We start from the raw sequence: 18187 nt of genomic DNA, 5'->3' as shown, positions 1-18187 counted from the left end.
GTGGGAGGGAAAGGACTTTTGAACCAGAATATTCAATAATGTCACAAACTTGTTTGCTCAGGTGGTGTAGAAGAAACAAATGAGGAAGACAGACACTGATGACACTGATGCTGTGTGAGCTGAGGCTTCCCACTAGACCAGAGGGGGTCTGTGTCTCCCACGTGGAGTAAGGCTAACTAAGGATCGTAGAATGGCTGAACAATTTTCCAGTCCATGTTAGATAGGTTTTTCAAATTGGAACTTCATATATTATACTGCTGTAGTACATCAGACATGTTCATGTACAAAGATAAGAATGAAATTCCAGAGCTTAATAGTAATGATCAAGGATTAGCTATTATTTTAGATTCTACCCACTAGTACCTTCCATTTTCGGAGATGATCTGACATTTCGTAAAGATAAAGAGACTCTCAAATTTTGTCTTTTTTTCTTTTTTGATGCACCTTTCAAGATTGTTCTCTAGCATAATTTTTTCTAGAAGTTCTAATTTTATTTGTACATTTGTGACATTTCTTAAATTGCTTTGTTTTAAAAGGATTCCTTCTGAAGTTTCAAGAAAGACATTAGAATCTTGCTTTTGAAAAAACTGTCTAGAATAGTATCTAACTGAAGATAGAAAAAAAAAGTAGTGATGGAGCTTAGCTTCAGAGCCCAGAAGTTTTAGATTGATATGCCAATAATTTCAGGAACAAGCCCTGTTATCATTTTTCAGTCCTCTCCCAAAGAGCAGAAAAGACCAAAAACTAGACAGCCAAACCCTTTGCCACTTAATTTTTATAATCTGTGTAATCTTTGTATTTTAACGGAAATAAATCCACTTACTTCTCAATCACATTAAAATGAAAATGTTCATAAAAGCTGTTTAATGCTCAAGAAGCCTTCATGAGCCTTTTAAAAAGAGCCTTTTGACATCATTCCATTTTCTGTTTAAAATCAGAGCTGAGTTTTGGGAAGAATTAACTCTTGAGAGGCCAAATGGTTCAAGTAGGGCTGTCAGAAAGCCATACTCTGTAAGAAGTAGAGTTTTCACAATTCCAGTATCACTAAGGACTCTGCTTAGTTGAAGGAACCATGGCCTGGGGTTATGGTTTGTTAAAGGTCTCTACACAATTTCTCAGCATGGTCCTGGTGCAGTGAAAAGCAGTAGTAACACTGAAGCAGAGGAGATTTCTAATAAGAGCATTTTCCAGCATGCTCTTGAAATTTTAACAAAATTTGGCCTTTTCACTTCCTGAGGGATTTTCAGCTAATCTGTTTTTCAGGACCATATTAACAAGCATCGAACAGAATTATTAAACTTGAGGTATGTGTTTGGTTTTAAGGTCCAACTGGAATATTAGCCACCTCAGAGTCCAAATCCATGCCAGTGTTGGGTTCTGTATCCAGTGTAACAAAAAGAGCCTTGAACAAGAAAACTCTGGAGGCAGAATTCAACAGCCCGTCCCCCCCAACACCTGAACCAGGTGAAGGGTCGTGTAAATTGGAAGGATGCACAAGTTCCAAGGTTACATTTCAGTAAGTAATGATGCTCTTTACTAAGTAGTATGTAGAAGAATCTGTGATGACTAACTTGTGTGTTACTTTGCTTATTTCTCTTGAGAGAGATTTTGATTTGGCTAGCCAATAAATAACTCTTCTTCCTCCATTTGAGGAGCCAACTTTTGATTCCAGGCTCCTAGCTTAGAGGTCTTATTCTGATGCAAAGCAGACACGTATGAAGAGAATTCCTTCCCTTAAACTGGTTTGGTAATCAGGTTCTTCTTCTACGCAAAGAATTGACTTGGATGATCCTTATTCAGCATCAGAAGACGCTTAATCATTCTTTCAAGATTAAATACTTAGATCATCCCTCTTAATGGTCTTTCATGAGCAGCCAAGGAAGATACTAGATCTTCAAACGTACTTTGAAGGGTACGTTTTTACAACCTTATTTTCCGGTTCTCAATTAAAGATATGCCTTAATATTGCTCTATCCTGAGATTGAAAACATGCTATGTAAAGAGTTACTACATAGACTGACGTGAAAGTGGTACTTTGATTGTCAAAGAGTTAATCCTGCTATTGAATGTATTTCAGACAGATCTGGTGGAGGATCAATTTGTTTTATAACAATGGCAAGCTCTTTTTGAAATTAGTCTAGTTTTGCTTTAGTTCTCGTGCCAGGATGTCAGCTGGTTTGTCACATAAAGAAAAGGAAGGGGTGAGACAAATCAGATCAGCGAATATTGTAATCACGGTTAATTAAACCTCTGATTTCCTGTTCTATCAGGAGAGAAAGAACCCTTTTTTGTAGCTCTACCTGCCTTAGTTTAAAAGGTGAAGCCTGGACAAATGAAGTTGAAATTCAATTTAGATCTATTTTTGCCAACTGGTATTTTCTTCCACTCTTGCATTTCTCTTATTGGTACTATTAACTTTTTTTTTTCCCCTCTTTCGGAATGAATGACCTTCTTTGCTGATTTACAGTTTTATCTAATTTCATTGTGTTTAAAAGCACATTTTCTCCCCCAGTCATGTTTCTTTCTTTTGACTGGAGTCATTTGAACCGTTCTTACAGAAAGATGATCTATATTCATTCTTCATCTTTCCTATTAAATTTGTTTAGCACCTAATTTGACATCAACAATCTGGCTACATTTGAACCAATATCTAGACACAAAAGCAATTTGGCTGAGACAAGTTAGTTCCTGAGAAATGCTTCAGTGTATGTGTATAGATTTTTTTTTCCTTTACCATTTTACACAGATAATCTTAATCAGAAAATACTGCAACTCCTTCCTCCTTTTGTCTGCCTTTTATTCTCCAAAAGTAAGTGGAAATTACATTTCCAAGAAAGGAAATGAAATAATTGCAGGCCCAAGGTCTGCAAAATGTGTGCTGAATTGACAGTGAAAAGGATCCGTGTGTTGACAGACACAGTCGTTAGATGACATAAAGGCCTATGTGAAGCTCAATTTATTTCTCATCTTGCTTGTTCAATGACTGCTTAAGAGACACATTTCAATTTAATTTATCTACTTAAAGCACTAATACAAATACTCTGTGCTGCTGTATTAACTTTTAAACTTGGTAACCTAATGCTTGATTATTCAGTTCTTGACATTCTTTAGCTGAAATAACTAATGCTATGCATTTTCATATTGACAGTCATTTAGCAAAGCAGAATGCCTTTCTGAAAATGTGTTTTTTAAGTATAATTAGACTATCCAAATGAATCCAAGTAGTCTGTGAATGTACATGGTAATCATTCACTTCCCAGACAGACATGCTTTATTCATTCATGTTTAAACCTAGCTTTTTAACGAGTAAAGGAAGTTTAACTTAACGTAGCTATGTGTAAGCTTTAAAAGTAAAAACTCATGTGATTTTTCAGGATCCCCTGAAACTGGTTTAGCTACAGGAATGAGAGGGGTTATTTTCAGGACTATTTCTGGCTGGCTTTAACTAGTAAGTTCACTGTGTTCTACTAACCATAAGCAACCACATTGTTTTACCTCATAGACCTGAATTGTCAGGGTGCTTTGAAGTAAGCTCAGCAATTAAAAAAGTGAAATGTTTCCTTTGCTTTTAAAAGGTGTCTTTGCACACTAGTAGTGGCACCTTTATTTTGATCTGTGGCAACACTACCATAGTGTTTTTCAGGTGAGTGGCACTGTTGGCCCTTGACAGGGAATCAGTGTCAAGAGAGGATACCAATCACAGTAGCCTTTAATAGTACGTTATTGTGTACCGTGCGCACACGCGTGCACACACGCACATCCCTACCACTCTTACACTCCCTTCCGCCCTGCACTTCGGCCTCCCGGGCCAGGTATCTTCCACTCCAGCTCTGCTTTTGCTTTCCCCTCTGCCTCGTGTGCACTCTCTTGCCTCCATCATTTTTTTGCTCAAATGTCATCCTTTCAATGAGGCCTACATTGACCACCCTATTTAAAATTGTAACTCATCTCCTCCTAAACTGATTCCCCCTTCCCCTACTCCATTTCCCCCATAATGGTTATCTTCTAACATACTGTATGCTTTAGTATATATAAGCTGATTTTCTCTCTTCTCCTGCTAGAATGTAAACTCCATCAGTGCAGGAAATTCGTTGTCACTGGTGTATCTCAAACACTTGGAAGAATTCCTCCCTTCTGATAGGCTCTCAGGAAGTACTTGTTGAATAAATGAATGAATGAATACATTTTTAGTATCAGTAAAACAGCAGAATATCAATTAATTAGAATACTCAGTTAACCAGCATTCCCCCATTATGCAGCAGTCACACATATACACAAGTTAAAAATTAGAGATTTTGGTCTGTTTGTTTGGCTTAATTGGTTTTTTAAACATTTTTTTTTAAATGCCCAGGAGTCATTTACATCCAGCTCACTCTTGCATTTCTCCTGCATCTTTGTGCCTACACAAGATAAAGTTATCAGAGACAACAAAATACCCAGTTGTAAAATAAAGATTCAGCCATACTTATTTGATTGGCCTCAGAGGGACAGGAAAGTTTGCTAACCTACTAAGAAACCTTTTAAAGTAAAGATAGAAACAAAGATGTTTTTTGTATGTGATATTCACTTAACCAGAAAATTAAAGAGCATCAGGTTATTCCTAGAAGGTTTTTTTCCCTTTTAATAAATTCCTAAAATCAACATATGTATGTATTCCAAATAATTATGTAACTCTTGTCTGGTAAATTACAGAGCCAGAAATATATGGATTTACTTCCTGGGGACCTATGAGATGGCAAGAGACACCTCTGAGACTTACTTGCAAGGATTAATTAAAATTAACATTCTTGTCACCAGCCTAAGCAAGCAAGGTGTTTTTTTAAGAAAAAAGCAGAAAAAGAAAGGAAAAGATAATCAGGACTTGGAGAAACCTAATTGTTTTTATTTCTCTTTTAATAATAGCTTTAGAAATATTTGTGTCCTGTTAATTATTTCTAATAATTGTATGCTATCTAAAAATATCTTAAATCTAACAGTAAACTTGAATTTCATTAATTCTGATTAACTATTATTCAGATAGGAATTATGGTTATAATCTAATTTATGCTGTCAGAGGTAAAGAGCTGAGCAAGCAAATGGAGAGCGTAAGCCTAATTTTTACTTTCTTTCTCTTTCCTGTTGATCCAGAGTAATCTGACAGTGTGAAAATAGAGTAAGACTCATTGATTGAAGCTGATCAATGGCTGGGATTGTCAATATAAATGAGGGAAAATTCCAAATTATTGAATTTCTAAAAGACAAAACTATTTCATTACTTTCAGACGGCTACAGTGCCTGGAAATAGGCTGCGTGTTTCACAGGGTCAGAAAGACAAGAATGTATTTTCACCGGTAAAAGCCTGTAGACTGGACAGGGGAACAACAAGGAGGCACGGTGTGATCAGTTTTGTAAACCAGTGTCTTCCCGTGTATGCACAGGGTGACAGGCAGCATCAGGTTATTTCCAGAACTCCAGCTCTACAATCAGACCTTGGGTTTGCTATGTATGGTCTTTATGACCTTGGGCAAGTTATTTAATCAAAGACTGTTTCCTCCTGTGGAACGTGAGGGTAGTGATACCTACCTTGTAGGGTTGTCATATAAATTTAAAAATATATGAAAAGTATTTCAATAAATTCCTTTTCTATCTTACATTAAAATTATAACTCTGGGCCCCTACTGGATTATCAAGGACAAAAGTTAGAGTTGAAAGCTTAGGTACTGGGTACCTGGCTTATTGACTGGGCCAAGTTTCCGTGGGAAAATCATGTAGCCTCTGTTTTGTTTTCTTTTTGTTGTGTTGTTTCTTATCTAAAATTGAAGAAAGTAGATTAAGCACCCTCCAGAGCCTCTTTCAGCTCTAGAACCCCAGTAATTCCTCACAGATGTGGTTACTTGATAAAGATGTTCACAATTAAGATAAAGAACAAGAGTTAAGCACATATTTTTTTACCCCCAACGTGTTTCTCAATACAGATTTACAGTAAAACACACACCAACCTAGAAATGTAAAATAATTAGTTTTCAGACTATATTGTAGCAACTTTTAAGTCCAGATCAAAATGATTGTTATCCTTCAGGGTCATACTCTCAGGGGTCAGGATACTCATTCCAACCCTGTCACTATTGCTATTGCTTTTACACCTGTTTGGATTAGAGATCCCTGACCACAGAGGAAATAAATTGGACAGTCTTTCCTGTCTTGTTTATTTTGCATTGGAAAAAGTGAGTGAGAAGTAGAGAGTGCTTTAGACCCACCCTGCTGGTCCTATAAAAGAATTAGTGTCAGTGTTTATTTTGGTCAAAAAATTACGTGGCCCATTTTAATCACTGTATGTTCAACATATGTTTCCAGATGACTTTGGCTTTTGCAAGTGGGTTCAGTTTTTGGAAATAGCTGTCAGTTTGCCGCCATTGCAGATACATTTTAAAAAATGTGACACAGACACTTGACATGTCTCCCAACCACATACACAGAAGAGTACTGTGCAATATAGTTAAGCCAAAGCTTGCTTCTTTAACTCCAGTTAGGTTTAGTTCCAAATTTATACATTCTGGGGTGTTAACAGGTAACTAGGAAATTAATATTTCAGAAGCAAGTATAAGTTGAGCAATGAGTAAGAAAGTGCAGTATAGCCAGATATGGGTAAAGTTGTCTTCCATTTTAGCCCTGTGGGAGGTACCTGAGACATGATAGCTGTTATCAACAGGACACAGGAGTCTGATGATCTTAACTGATGAAGGTGGAGTAAATTGGGAAAACGGTTGGCGGTAAAAGCCTCCACTGTATGTATTTTTCCTTTTTTTTAGTTAATATTTTCTATTACTCTTTATCAATATATATTAATATATATATTATAAGAACATTCATCCAAGAGAAAATGTGCTTAAATTGCTATAGGCCAGATGTCTATGTTGGTCATAGATGGAGGCTGTGGGTAATAGAGCCAGTTTCTGATCTGGAGGTTCAGGATTTTGGAATTTGCGTCTGTGATTTTTTTTTTTTTTTTTTGTCGTTACTGACATTTCACTAGCATTTAAGCTAGTACTTTCATGCGTTATTTTAATTCATCTAAAGATATAGATTGGACATTATCTTCATTTTACAGATGAGGAAACTGAGGCTTAGTGTCATAAACTGTGCCCAGAATTCTATTCTTAGTTGACAGTTGAGTCAGATTTCATTTGAACCTTTTTCATTCTAACTTCAAAGCCCACGCTTTTGGACTGTAGCATACTGTGTTGGGTGTTACTCAGAGCTTTAGAAATGGAAGGGAAGAGAATGTCTGTAAGGTTCCTCCTATAGGAAGTGGTGATTCTGTAGTTAAATTGCTCCATTTGCCCTGTGATGCTCATATCTTGCTCCCCTGACCCTGTGTACTCATAGATAGTGTCATGTCTTCCTTTCTCCTTTCTCTTCCTACGGCTAACCTAAACAATTAAAATATCTTTTGCCAAGGGAAGAAAATGTTAGCCAATAAAACAAAGTATTCTAAGAAGGGGAGCCAATCTGAATTAGTAAGAAGACTTGAAAGAGTAGTTGGAAAAAACTGTTTTAATGTTTTTCATGTCAAATGTCCTAATAAAGGAGTATGCTTCACAAATAAACTTTGGAATTACCGTATTTGAATACCAGTTTGGCAGGGAGGGTACAGCTCAGTGGTAGAGCACGTGCCTAGCAAACACGAGGTCCTGGGTTCAATCCCCAGTACCTCTATTAAAAGACATAAGTAAATAAATAAAAATCCAGTTACCTCACCTCAAAATAAAAAATAATTAATTTAAAAAAATAAAAAAGAATACCAGCCTAAGCTACTTTAGTCTTTGGCATAAGTTTTGTTTACACATTTTTTAGTTTTTGACATTTCAAACATGCTGAAGAAGTTCATTCCCAGAAGTCAAATACTTTGAAAATATTTGTTCTCATTGGTTGCAAAGGTGTTTCCCTTAATGATGTATATAATATGATAATATAAAGATGAATCACTGTGAATACAGTTGTTTCAAAAACATACATTCTACAGCCCCAAATAAATGTTATTGTTATATTGACTTTATGCTTTACCTCCATGAGTCAGCTCCATCTTTGGTCAATTACCAGTTAGCTCCTTTGAGTTTGTGCTTAAGATTCCATTGGTCACCATATTTTAGGACATCTGTGTTATAAGGAAAGGCAGGACAAGTGGGCCTGCAGTATGAGGAAAGAGGTAAGCAGATTACAAGAGTTCTGCATCACAGTCAGGCAGAGGCCGGAGAGTATCTTGTGTTCTGTCCATCTTGCTTTTTTGTCTCTGAACAGTCTCCTTTAGAAGTGGCCTACCTGCTGTGTTGAGCTTATTCATCCACGTTCACTTTTTCTGTCAATTACTTTTAGGAAGGTGAATATCCTCCTGATAGTTACAATTAAACAAGGCAGTCAGTCTCAAAGGTGATTTTTCTTTTCTTCTAGTTACATCTCTAAAACCTTGCTTCAAAGGGGAAAACCCAGTTTCTCTTTTAATGGGTGTGGTTTGCAGTGATTTCATAGCTGTGTCCTCATCTCTTGCTCATTCTCAAAGGTGCTTCTAAGCCACAATTGCCAGAGACCCTTCCCGTCAATGCCTCTCTAATTCATTATGCTTTTCTTCAACTTCAGATTTTCCCCAAACTCTAAGCTTCATCAAACTCTTTAAAATTTCCCTTTTAACCATTAGACAGGCAGCTAGCTTGCCTTTTTTGTTTGGGAGGTCAAAATAGGTCACATTGTGCCCTGGAAGAATTTAAAAAACAAAAACGAATGTAGCAATTACAGGACTTCAATTTCAATGGAAAAATAACCGTTTCCAGTGAAACCATTTTTATTTTGATTTACATTTAATTCCTAGATCTGTGGTGTCTCTAAATACATGTGACTTTTGACCCCACACAAATTTATTTTTATAAGAATTCATCTTGTTTGAGCCATTAACTGAATACCAAAAGGTAGTTGATAAAAGATAAATTTTAGATGTCTCATGGTTAGAGTAATCAGTCAAACGTTTCTGTGAAAGAAAAAACTCTAATTGCCTTTCAGGTTTTGAATTAAAAGTAAGATTGATTTTATCATCGTTTGACCTCTCACTGGTCTCTTCAGTTTTTTTTCACCCATTATTTCTAGTAAGAAACTAATGTAGAAAAATGAAACTGAGAAGTATTGCTCTTTTGGATTGGAGACAGAGAATCTGAGCTTTTGAAATATGTCACCAAATAGAAACTGAGATTCTTAACTTACTTTTAGGGAACCATGGCATAAAATTACTCTCTCAAATATTGATCTCCCCAGGAAATTAATTTGGTTGGTTATGTAAGTATACCATAAGAGAAATCTGGGTCAACATTTTGTTCAAATGGCAAGTAAAGAAGTCCTTTTAGTCCCTGTGGTGGAAGGAGTGGGTTTTCTTCTTGTTAATCCTGTCTCTACCATTTCCTCCCCTCCTCCTCTCCTCTTTTCTCTCCTTTTGTGCATGTGTGTGTGCGTGTATTTGCATGCATGAAAGGAGAAAGGAGGGCACCTTCCTTGTACTTAGTAAACATTGGTTTCTGAGAAGAGACTACGAGGTTTCAGAATGAACTGCATGCAAGTTACTGCTTAATCTGATGCTCTTATACAATTAAAGGATTTGCTCTGCTCTCAACTGTAATCTTAGTACTGCTGAATTGTGTACTGACACTGCAGGAAACGGCTCTGCTCAGCAAAGCACTATTACAAAGGTTCTCCGTGTGTGCCTGTACATGGACAATTAAGTTTTAACAACAAAATTAGCAGAACAACTGGATGTTCTGGAAGTTGAGATCTCCTCACTTAGTCTCTTCCCCCCGGCCCCCTCCAAGGGAGTTTTCCTGTGGGCTGCCCGGAAGATTGTCCGTTTTGTCTTACAGGTGTTCTGAGTTGCTCTGCAGAGAACAGCTTCTTCCAGATTAATTATTGAGGCTGAATTACACCTAGTGTTAAAATTCTGTTGAGTAAATCTCAAAATGACTGTAAAAATGCTGCTGAGTAATTCTCAATTCTCTCAAAGAATTAATTGCCTTCTAACATTTGCCTCCAGTTGCAAACACCTATGATTTTAAGAGACTTAGCATAAAATATATCATTTCTGCGTGGAGAACCAAATTGCTTTTGGTGCTCTGTAATTTTTTTAAACATCTTTCAGTAGTCTCTGCAGTACTTGTGTTTCCTTTTATTTTTGTATAGTGGAGTAGAGGAGAATTTTAAAATTTATTCAAATAAAAGTTGCCAACTACTAAATGTAATTTCAGATCTGGGATAAATTGACTCCTGAAACCTGACAATTGCTTTTCATTTGAAATATACTTTGCCATATAACTATATGAAAAGTAGCACACTAAATTCTTTGTAATTTCCCATGTTAAAAGAGAGTTAAAAGTATATAATATAGTAAATTTAAAGAAAAATCTTTTAAAATTTTAAAGTATTGTTCTGAAAATGCAAGTGCAAATGCAGATATTTTTACATGGCAGCCTTCCTGAGGAGCCAGTGTTATACAGGGTGAATTTTGTGGAAGATTTTATGTCACTTAAAATATTTTTTAAACTAACATTCACATTTAATAGTTAGGTCTCAGTGGAATTTCCATGTTAATTTTAAAGTTGTACAAAATTACACAAGAGCTTTCAAAAAAGTCGCCAAAAAATGTATCACACACATTTTCAGAATCTTTGCCTGAGCTAAAATCAATCCTAGCTCTTGCTTTATCATTGACTTTGCTGGTGAGAATGGTCCAGTTTCCTGAGCCTTTCTAGGCCAGTGTATTTTGGAATCTGTAAATGGGCACAGTCCAGCTTACACTAGAGGAATAAAAGAGCTGAGACAAGACTCCGTAGCGTGCGCTGTGGTCCGGGGTGTAACCTGTGCACTGAGATGCCTGTGCCGCAGTTACTCCATCAAAGGAAACATGGCTCAGTGTGGACACAGACGTCCTTGCCCAGCCATTGTTACCTCTGTTCAAAAGGAATTCTTGTTAATCTTGACGGAAAATCAGCATCCAGAAACTGATGTCAGATTTTCAACCACGCGGTATTCTGTTGTTTAACAGTGTTATTGTTCACAATTTAAAATTATATCTATTTTTCCCTCAAACAGAAGCTGACCCAAATTGGCAAACTAGTTTATTCTCTGAGCTAAAATGGAGTTTTAAGAAGTACACAAATCCAAAAGAAATTAGCTTTGTTCTACCTTCATTATATTTAACCGTATTAGAATTAGTAATAATATAGAAAGTTTCACCTTATGTTTTAAACGTTATTTTGGGAAATTTTGGACAGTTGTGTTAAAATAGCCTGAAAAATAGGGTATCTGAGAGAAACAATGAAAACTACCTCGGTTGTAATGCTGCTGCTGTTCACTGCTGTAGTAACTGTACAAAGGGCTTAGGGGTAGAAAAAAAGTAAGACTTCTTGTTTTTACACAAGGGAAAATATAAAACTGATTTTCTCTTTGGAGTTTTCCCAGGAAACGACTTTATAAAGACAAATTTAAATCTTTCCGTTTTCTGTCCTTGAAGGTGGTAAATATGATTGCAGCTTTATCCATTTTCATTGTAAATGAAACAGAGTTCAGACCGTCCGGCTGTGCGTCATCTGTTGGACGGCTGCCACAGACTAATGCAGGCATCCCACTGGGAGACCAGAGAAGAACTATACTTTGATTCACCAGATTGTGTTAAATAGTCCAGCTGTTGCGATTTGAAAGATAGTTACCTCAGAAGTGAAATAGAAATGAACTTGGCATTTATGCTTCAAACCATTTTTATACTGTTTGGCAATCAGCTTTTCAGAGGTAGCATTTTATAAAATAACTCTCACCGCTTAAAAGTTTCATTCACTGTAATGTTCAAAATGTCCCACCTTTATATTATCAGTAAAATTAAGCTTGAGTGATATGCAAAATTTGCATGAAATAAGCATTTTCCCCCTTCATTTCATGAGCTTTGATTGTATTCAATTGAGCTCAGAACCATGTCTATTAGGGCTCTTTTGGGCATTAGTTAATTTGAATTGCAGCCGAAATGTTAGCTAGAATGTCGTTGAATATAATTGGACCTTGGAAAGTTGATTTTGAAAAGAATTTCACTGAATGCAAACAATGATGTGCTTTTTAAAAATTAGAATGCTGCACTTTGATCTCTTGTAACATAGTCCGAGAAATCAGCGAGTCCCTTTATTATAAAGTTCAACTTTGGCAATACCGTTTGCAATTGTTCTGATTCTTCTGGTACCAGTACCAGTTGGAGTCAGGGTTTTCCTTTTACCAGCACGTGGCCCCATCTGCCCAGGCCCCACCTTCTGGCTCTCTTGCAGCTGGAGAAAAGTCGCTGCTTTCTAAAAGGGCAACCAAGTTGTGCTGGGCGTCAGACTTCATGGAGTGCCGTAGACCTGGTGTATTGTCTCCTAGCTTTTATTTTGCTTTTTGGCTTTTCTTTTTGTCTTGAAATAGCCAATGATCTAAGATGACCCATGAAAATATCTATTTGAAAGGATCAAAAATGCCTACTGGTATGTTGTGGTAAGGAAAAAAAATACTGGACAGGAAATCAAGACTCTACAATTTTAGTCCTGTGTCTGCTGTTAACAAATTGTGTGCCCTTGGACAAATCATTTAATCTGCTATTCCTTGGTGTCTTCATCTGACAAATGAAAAGGTGGGGCTGGTTCATGTCAACAATCCCTCTCAGCCTGAACATTCCATGATTTTAGCCTTTCTTTGTATCACCTATAAATTTAAGTTTTACTTGGAGATTTTGTAGCATACCGGAGAAGGTCTGCCATACCTTTCATGAGTCTTGATTTTAATTCCTTATTATGGTCATTGCTCTTAGATGAAGAACTAAAGTAGAAAAATTGAACAGAACAATAGTATACTGCAGTTCCTATTGGATTGTTGCATTTGAGTGCCTGGGATTTTTAGCTTGGGGGAGAAACTTCAGATTAACCTTCTAGAACCTGCCACTAGAGCAAGCTGCCTACAGCAAGAGCTTGGGTTCTTGGCACCATCACCGATGGGGGCTTTTCTCATAAGATGAGACTGGAGCTAGAATGAGGCCTAGGGGGAAGGCCCCTCACTCCAGAAGCAGCCGTGGGCAGCTCCCTCTGGGAACCAGGAGTGGGCCTAATGATATCAAACAAGGAGAAGCTAGCTGTAAGTCACAAAGGAAAAAAACCAAGGGATAGCTTGAAGGGATGGACTTTATAGATCTGAAAGATGCAGCTGAAAGAATCAGTTAAGTCTACAGCTATACCACCCTGAACGTGCCTGATCTTGCAGAATTAGCCTGTGGCATCCATATCGTGTTTCTAGAAGATGCCTTTGGTAAATAGCTGTGTGGTATTAGGGAAAAATAGGAACAGAGAGATAGGAGCTTCTGATTCTTGTTCTGGCTCTGCCACTGATGAGCTGGATGATTTTATTTTAGGTCAGGCTCTTCCCCACTCCAAACCTCATTTTCCTTATCTGTAAAAGGACAGTTGGATGGGATGATTGTCATAGTCCCTTTTAGTCTTAACCCTTTGGGATTCCAAGTCAGTGGTCATTATCTTTAAGAAACCAGTTACTCTGACTCTTAACATGTAGATTCAGAGAAATTTCCCACTGTGTCACATTCAGTGATAGTCAGAGGAATTTCAAATTGTAGCCAGTAGTTGACTTAATAGATCAATCTGCAGTGGAGATGCTTACTTCAGGAAAGAACCACCATTCTCTGGACTGAGACAGTTCCAGGATAATTTCAGCCTGGCAACACAAAGTTTCTGAGTTTGCAGTTTAATCATCATCTGTTTGTTGCTGTTGTGGAGCCCTGAGAGCACTTCCTGGAAGTTTTCAGCCTCCAGCTGATGAAGAAAGCATTGTTAGCATGTGTTCACCACCCCTTCACCTGCAGACACACATGGGCATGAAAGCATCTGGGGTAGTTCTACCAAAAGTGATGAAGGTCAGTATGGGTTGATGGAAGTTGCTCACCTAGAATGAGAGGGATGCTTTCTTTGCATGCATAGAGCAGACTGGCTGGCTTGTTTTAGCCTGGGAACCTCACCTGCAGACTTTGTTGTGGCTTTGACTGTAACACCTTAGCTAGCCTGGAACTTCATTTCCTAGAATTCCCTTGGCCATTTGTTTCCAGGTTAGGGTTGGCCACAGGAGAAATTTGGAAGGTGGGAGTGACATAGTATTTTTTTAAAAAAACGTTCCAAAGGTCTGCATAGGGCAGGCGCTGTTATAGCTCGTGCACACTGTCACCGAGTTGGCATGCGGCAGCAGCTGGCCCACAGTTCCCCCACATCCCCCATCTCCTCCTCCAGCTTCCTCAAATCCTGGGCCAGGTGCATGTGCAATTCCTTGTGGAAGGGCTCAAGTTCATCCTGCAGCTCATCTGCATCATCAGGATTAGAGATTCTGAAAGCCAGACGCAGCTCTGGTTTGTCCTCAGCCTCTTGCCACTTTTCACCCGTCTTCCTCTTCAGCCGCAAGAACCGCAGACTTCAGGCCCGGCGTCATACACAAAGGCAGCAGACTCACACAGACTGCCTAACTCGCTCTCTCCATTGCCTGAGGTCTGATTCCTGTACTAAATCCCTGACACCATTTATGGTGCTTCTGCTTCTCTGACCACACCCTAATGGATATAGTCTTTTCAGGGGTTGCCTGGATCAGAGAAAGTCAAGCCAGGTACCACTGGGGAAACTACATCGCATGTTGATCCCCAAGGCATAGTAAGAGATATCTTGAGAAGTGGATCCTTGGCCAAGGTAGATGGACAGTGTCATGGTGTTTTCTGATGACAAAGGTGTTGTCAGGTCCAGGCAGAAATAAAGGAATCTATCCTCACAACAGTATAGCTTTCCTCTCGGGCTCCTGGTTATCTCTTTGCCTTTACCCCTTCGAAAAAAGACAGTTATGTGTTAGGCATTTATCGATGATGATTGAATCATACAGTACAACTGGACAGCCCTAAGGAGTGGTTTTCAAGCATTTGGACAGATCTCACGGTACTAGACAGAAGGTGATACAAATGTGGTCATTGGGTTTGAGTTTTTGTTACCTGTGGCTGGATCATGCAGGCTGCTTTGCCAATCATTTGTTCTGTTGCTTCTGTTATATGAGAGAAACCTCCAGCTCTACTCACCCCAGAGCTTTGGTCTCTGCGTGTTCATTCTGAGCCTTTCACGCACAGTTAGCTTATTTGTTTACTCCACGAGTGAGTCTGCACTGGGTGCTGGCGTGTAACTGAACAAAGCTGAACAGGCTGTCTCGTGGACGCTTATGTTTTACTTGAAGAGATAGACGGTGAACAACTGATTGCCAGCATTTAATTATAACCGTGGTAAGTCCAACAAGGGAGAAGTGTTAGGTGGTAAGAGTATTTAACTAGCAGACGTGACCCAGGGGTCCGGAAATAGTGGAAATCAACTCCTGGGAAGGGACTGGTAGAGCAATGGGCAGAGCTTGGCCAGTACATATCCTGACATCCAAGGGTCGGGGTGTGACGGGGCTTGCTGGTTCATGGTCAGCATCCTAGCATTTGTCAGGAAGACCAGATAAGTCTGAATAGCTTCTGCTGTGCCTACTACACACTCCTCAACCTTCAGGCACCAGGTCGGCAGTCTGGTACCTTCAGGTGGTAGCTCCTGACTTCTGAGAGGCCTGCGTGCCAACAGCCTAATTTCCTGACTCAAGAGAAGAGTGTCTCAGGACATCTCTGTTTCCACAAGAAAACTGTCTCCTATTCACCTTGAGAAGCAATAGCTTCTTACATCAGAAGAGAAGAGAGGAAACCTCAGTGGGAAAAGACTGCTTTTGAAATTCAGTAAGAAATTTCTCAAGAAACAAGATTCTCCTTTTTAGAAAAAGTATATGGTAACTTAACATTTTAACTTATTCTCTGGGTTCTCCCATCTGCCCATGTTCCTTCCCTCACCCCTCCCCAGGTCTGACCAGAATTCTTCTTGCCAGTAATCCATCAGGGATGGGGGTGATTTATTTTCCTCCTTAACGCAGTCTCCTCTGAGCTAATCTGCAAGCACATATACCCAGGGACACAAAGGCAGGGGTTGACTGGCTCCTTCCAGCTAAGCTGGGGTGGGACGGGAGTCCGGGGGCCGGCAGGCAGTGGGAGGTACGCACAGAGTATCCTGAGAAGAGTGTGTAATTAAGCAGGTAGGTGCATTTGGCTTTTTAACACTTCCCGCAGTTAATTGCTCTGACTTTTTCCGCCTTTCTTCTGGCCTTGTGCTCCTAATATGTAATCTAATAGCTGCTTTTTTTTTTTTAATGGCTGGCAACTCAAAGACCACTTTTTGCATGGTGATTAGACTTAGAACATTTTAGATTTTTTGCTCATCTGAATCCTCAATTTGTTCAGTTTCATCAGGAATAGGAAAGACAGATATTTTCTCTCTCTGCTTTTAATTTCTCTGTTTAACTGTTCATCCCCCAGGCCTCCCAATAACACTGGACACAGGAGACAGTGCATTGGCCGTGCAAAGCAAGCTGAGCCAGTTGTAGTTTTAGATCCTGTTTCCACATATGAATCCCAAACCAAAGACCAGGGCGCTGAAAAAGATCCAGCTCAACACAAGGATGATGGTGAAATTAAACCAGAATACAAAGAAGACAGCGTTGAAAAAATAAGAGATACAGACAGCTCCAGCTGCTGATCCGTGAACCCGAAGGCTGACACGTTTAGAAGTCCTTCTTAATAAGCACATGATTGGCTTTGGTGTGTTGGCAAGGGCTACAGACATCGTTCTTGTCACTGTATTCAGTATATAGGTTCTTTTCTGATGTCACTTTTGTAAGTAATTCACTCATAAATTATAAGTAAGCTATACACGTTCTTTGTAGGGTTTTTTTTTGGATCTTTATAAGGATAAGGTTTTTTTCTGATTACTGTATTATGTGTGACTTCTTAGAAGGTTACAGAAAATGCAGATGCTGATATCTTAGGTAATGTGCATACCACTAATCAAATGTTAATGCTGAACGTCTGCAGCACTTGTGGATAATTGGCTAAACAGAACTGACCGGCTTAAGGTGATTTAAAAAGCCCCCAGAGAAGCTTCTGTTTTGGGTCTGAGCCTTTTTTGGAGAAACTGCAGTAGCATGGAAATCGTTAGGCACTGTGGCATACAAATGACTTTCTTGGATATACTGAGATAAGCTTACAATTCAGGAGCTGGCATCAAACTAGTAGTCCCATACTCAATGTTAATTACACACATTATTAACTATGGGATGAAAGATACATGCTCTTGATTGTGTCTAAAACCTCCCAAGGACTTTGGAGGGAATGCTTTAGTGGCCTGAGTGCAGAATTGAGTGAAAGTCCAAACCTTGAATTTAGAGTCTTATCTTGGTAGACCGTGTGCTCTGTGCTATGAGCTAATTGCGTTTTCCCATGTACTCATGTGGCACAAGCACCGTATTTTATCAGAGTTCTTATACACAGTGATGATAAGTGACAAGCATACAATTTTCTTGCCTCACTGCTGTTCTGCATTACACAGGTTTGTTGTTGTTTTTTAAAAAAAGAAATTAAGTGGTAGTTAGTCTCTAAAAATACAATGTTTCAGTCTACCACAGTGAATAAAGAGAAATGTAATCAGGGATTTAAAAAAACTTATGCAGCTTTTCAAAGTTGATTGTTTCAAAATTGGTGTTTATTTAAAATAAGTGGTAATGTACTTGACTGCATTTTTTTTTATGACAATGATTCAGTAATGGTAATTTTACTATTAAAGAAAGTGAAAGGTTTAGTTTTGTTAGCATGGCTCAGCATGAAGCTGTCAGGTGTTTCTCACCTAAGGGCAAAAGAAAATGATAGTAAGAATTGCAGTAGTTGTATTGTGTTTTATTTTTGCACGTATGCTAAGCATAGGCTTGGAAAGGTGGATAGGCAGGCAACTGTACTTCCTAAATTGGGAGATAATTATCTTTCTGTAGGTTCGTTATGCTTGACTGTTTCCATGTTCTTCCAGTGTTGATTTCACAGTTACAGTTTATTCATAGGGAATTAAAGTGTAATGGTTTTCAACTGTGACTTCCTCTAATTGAATAATACTGCTCTATGATACACTTACTACAAACTGCGTTAATTCACTTAAACCAGTTCTGTTATGCTGTGATTTGAACTCTCCTCACCACACGTATTAAAAAGCACCAACGGTTTCCCATTAAA

At 38.5% G+C, this 18187-nt stretch overlaps 1 protein-coding gene across 6 annotated transcripts in view; it reads left to right on the top strand.

Moving 5' to 3' along the window:
- Positions 1–18187, top strand: part of SHTN1 (shootin 1) — a 145308-nt gene extending 127121 nt beyond the window's left edge. For 4 of the 6 annotated variants that reach the window (XM_072971958.1, XM_072971960.1, XM_006200174.4 and 1 more), the window contains 2 exons: positions 1324–1516; positions 16448–18187. In XM_072971958.1, coding sequence (XP_072828059.1) covers positions 1324–1516; positions 16448–16667 — 413 coding nt within the window. In that variant the 3' untranslated portion in view covers positions 16668–18187. The remainder of the gene's footprint in view (positions 1–1323; positions 1517–16447) is intronic. The other 2 variants (XM_006200177.4, XM_072971959.1) reach the window with 1 other exon arrangement.

The sequence above is a fragment of the Vicugna pacos genome, chromosome 11, assembly GCF_048564905.1.
Source record: "Vicugna pacos chromosome 11, VicPac4, whole genome shotgun sequence".
In the NCBI taxonomy this organism is placed as follows: domain Eukaryota; kingdom Metazoa; phylum Chordata; class Mammalia; order Artiodactyla; family Camelidae; genus Vicugna; species Vicugna pacos.
The sequence above is the reverse complement of the archived record's forward strand: the minus strand, read 5'-3'. Positions and strand labels throughout refer to the sequence as shown.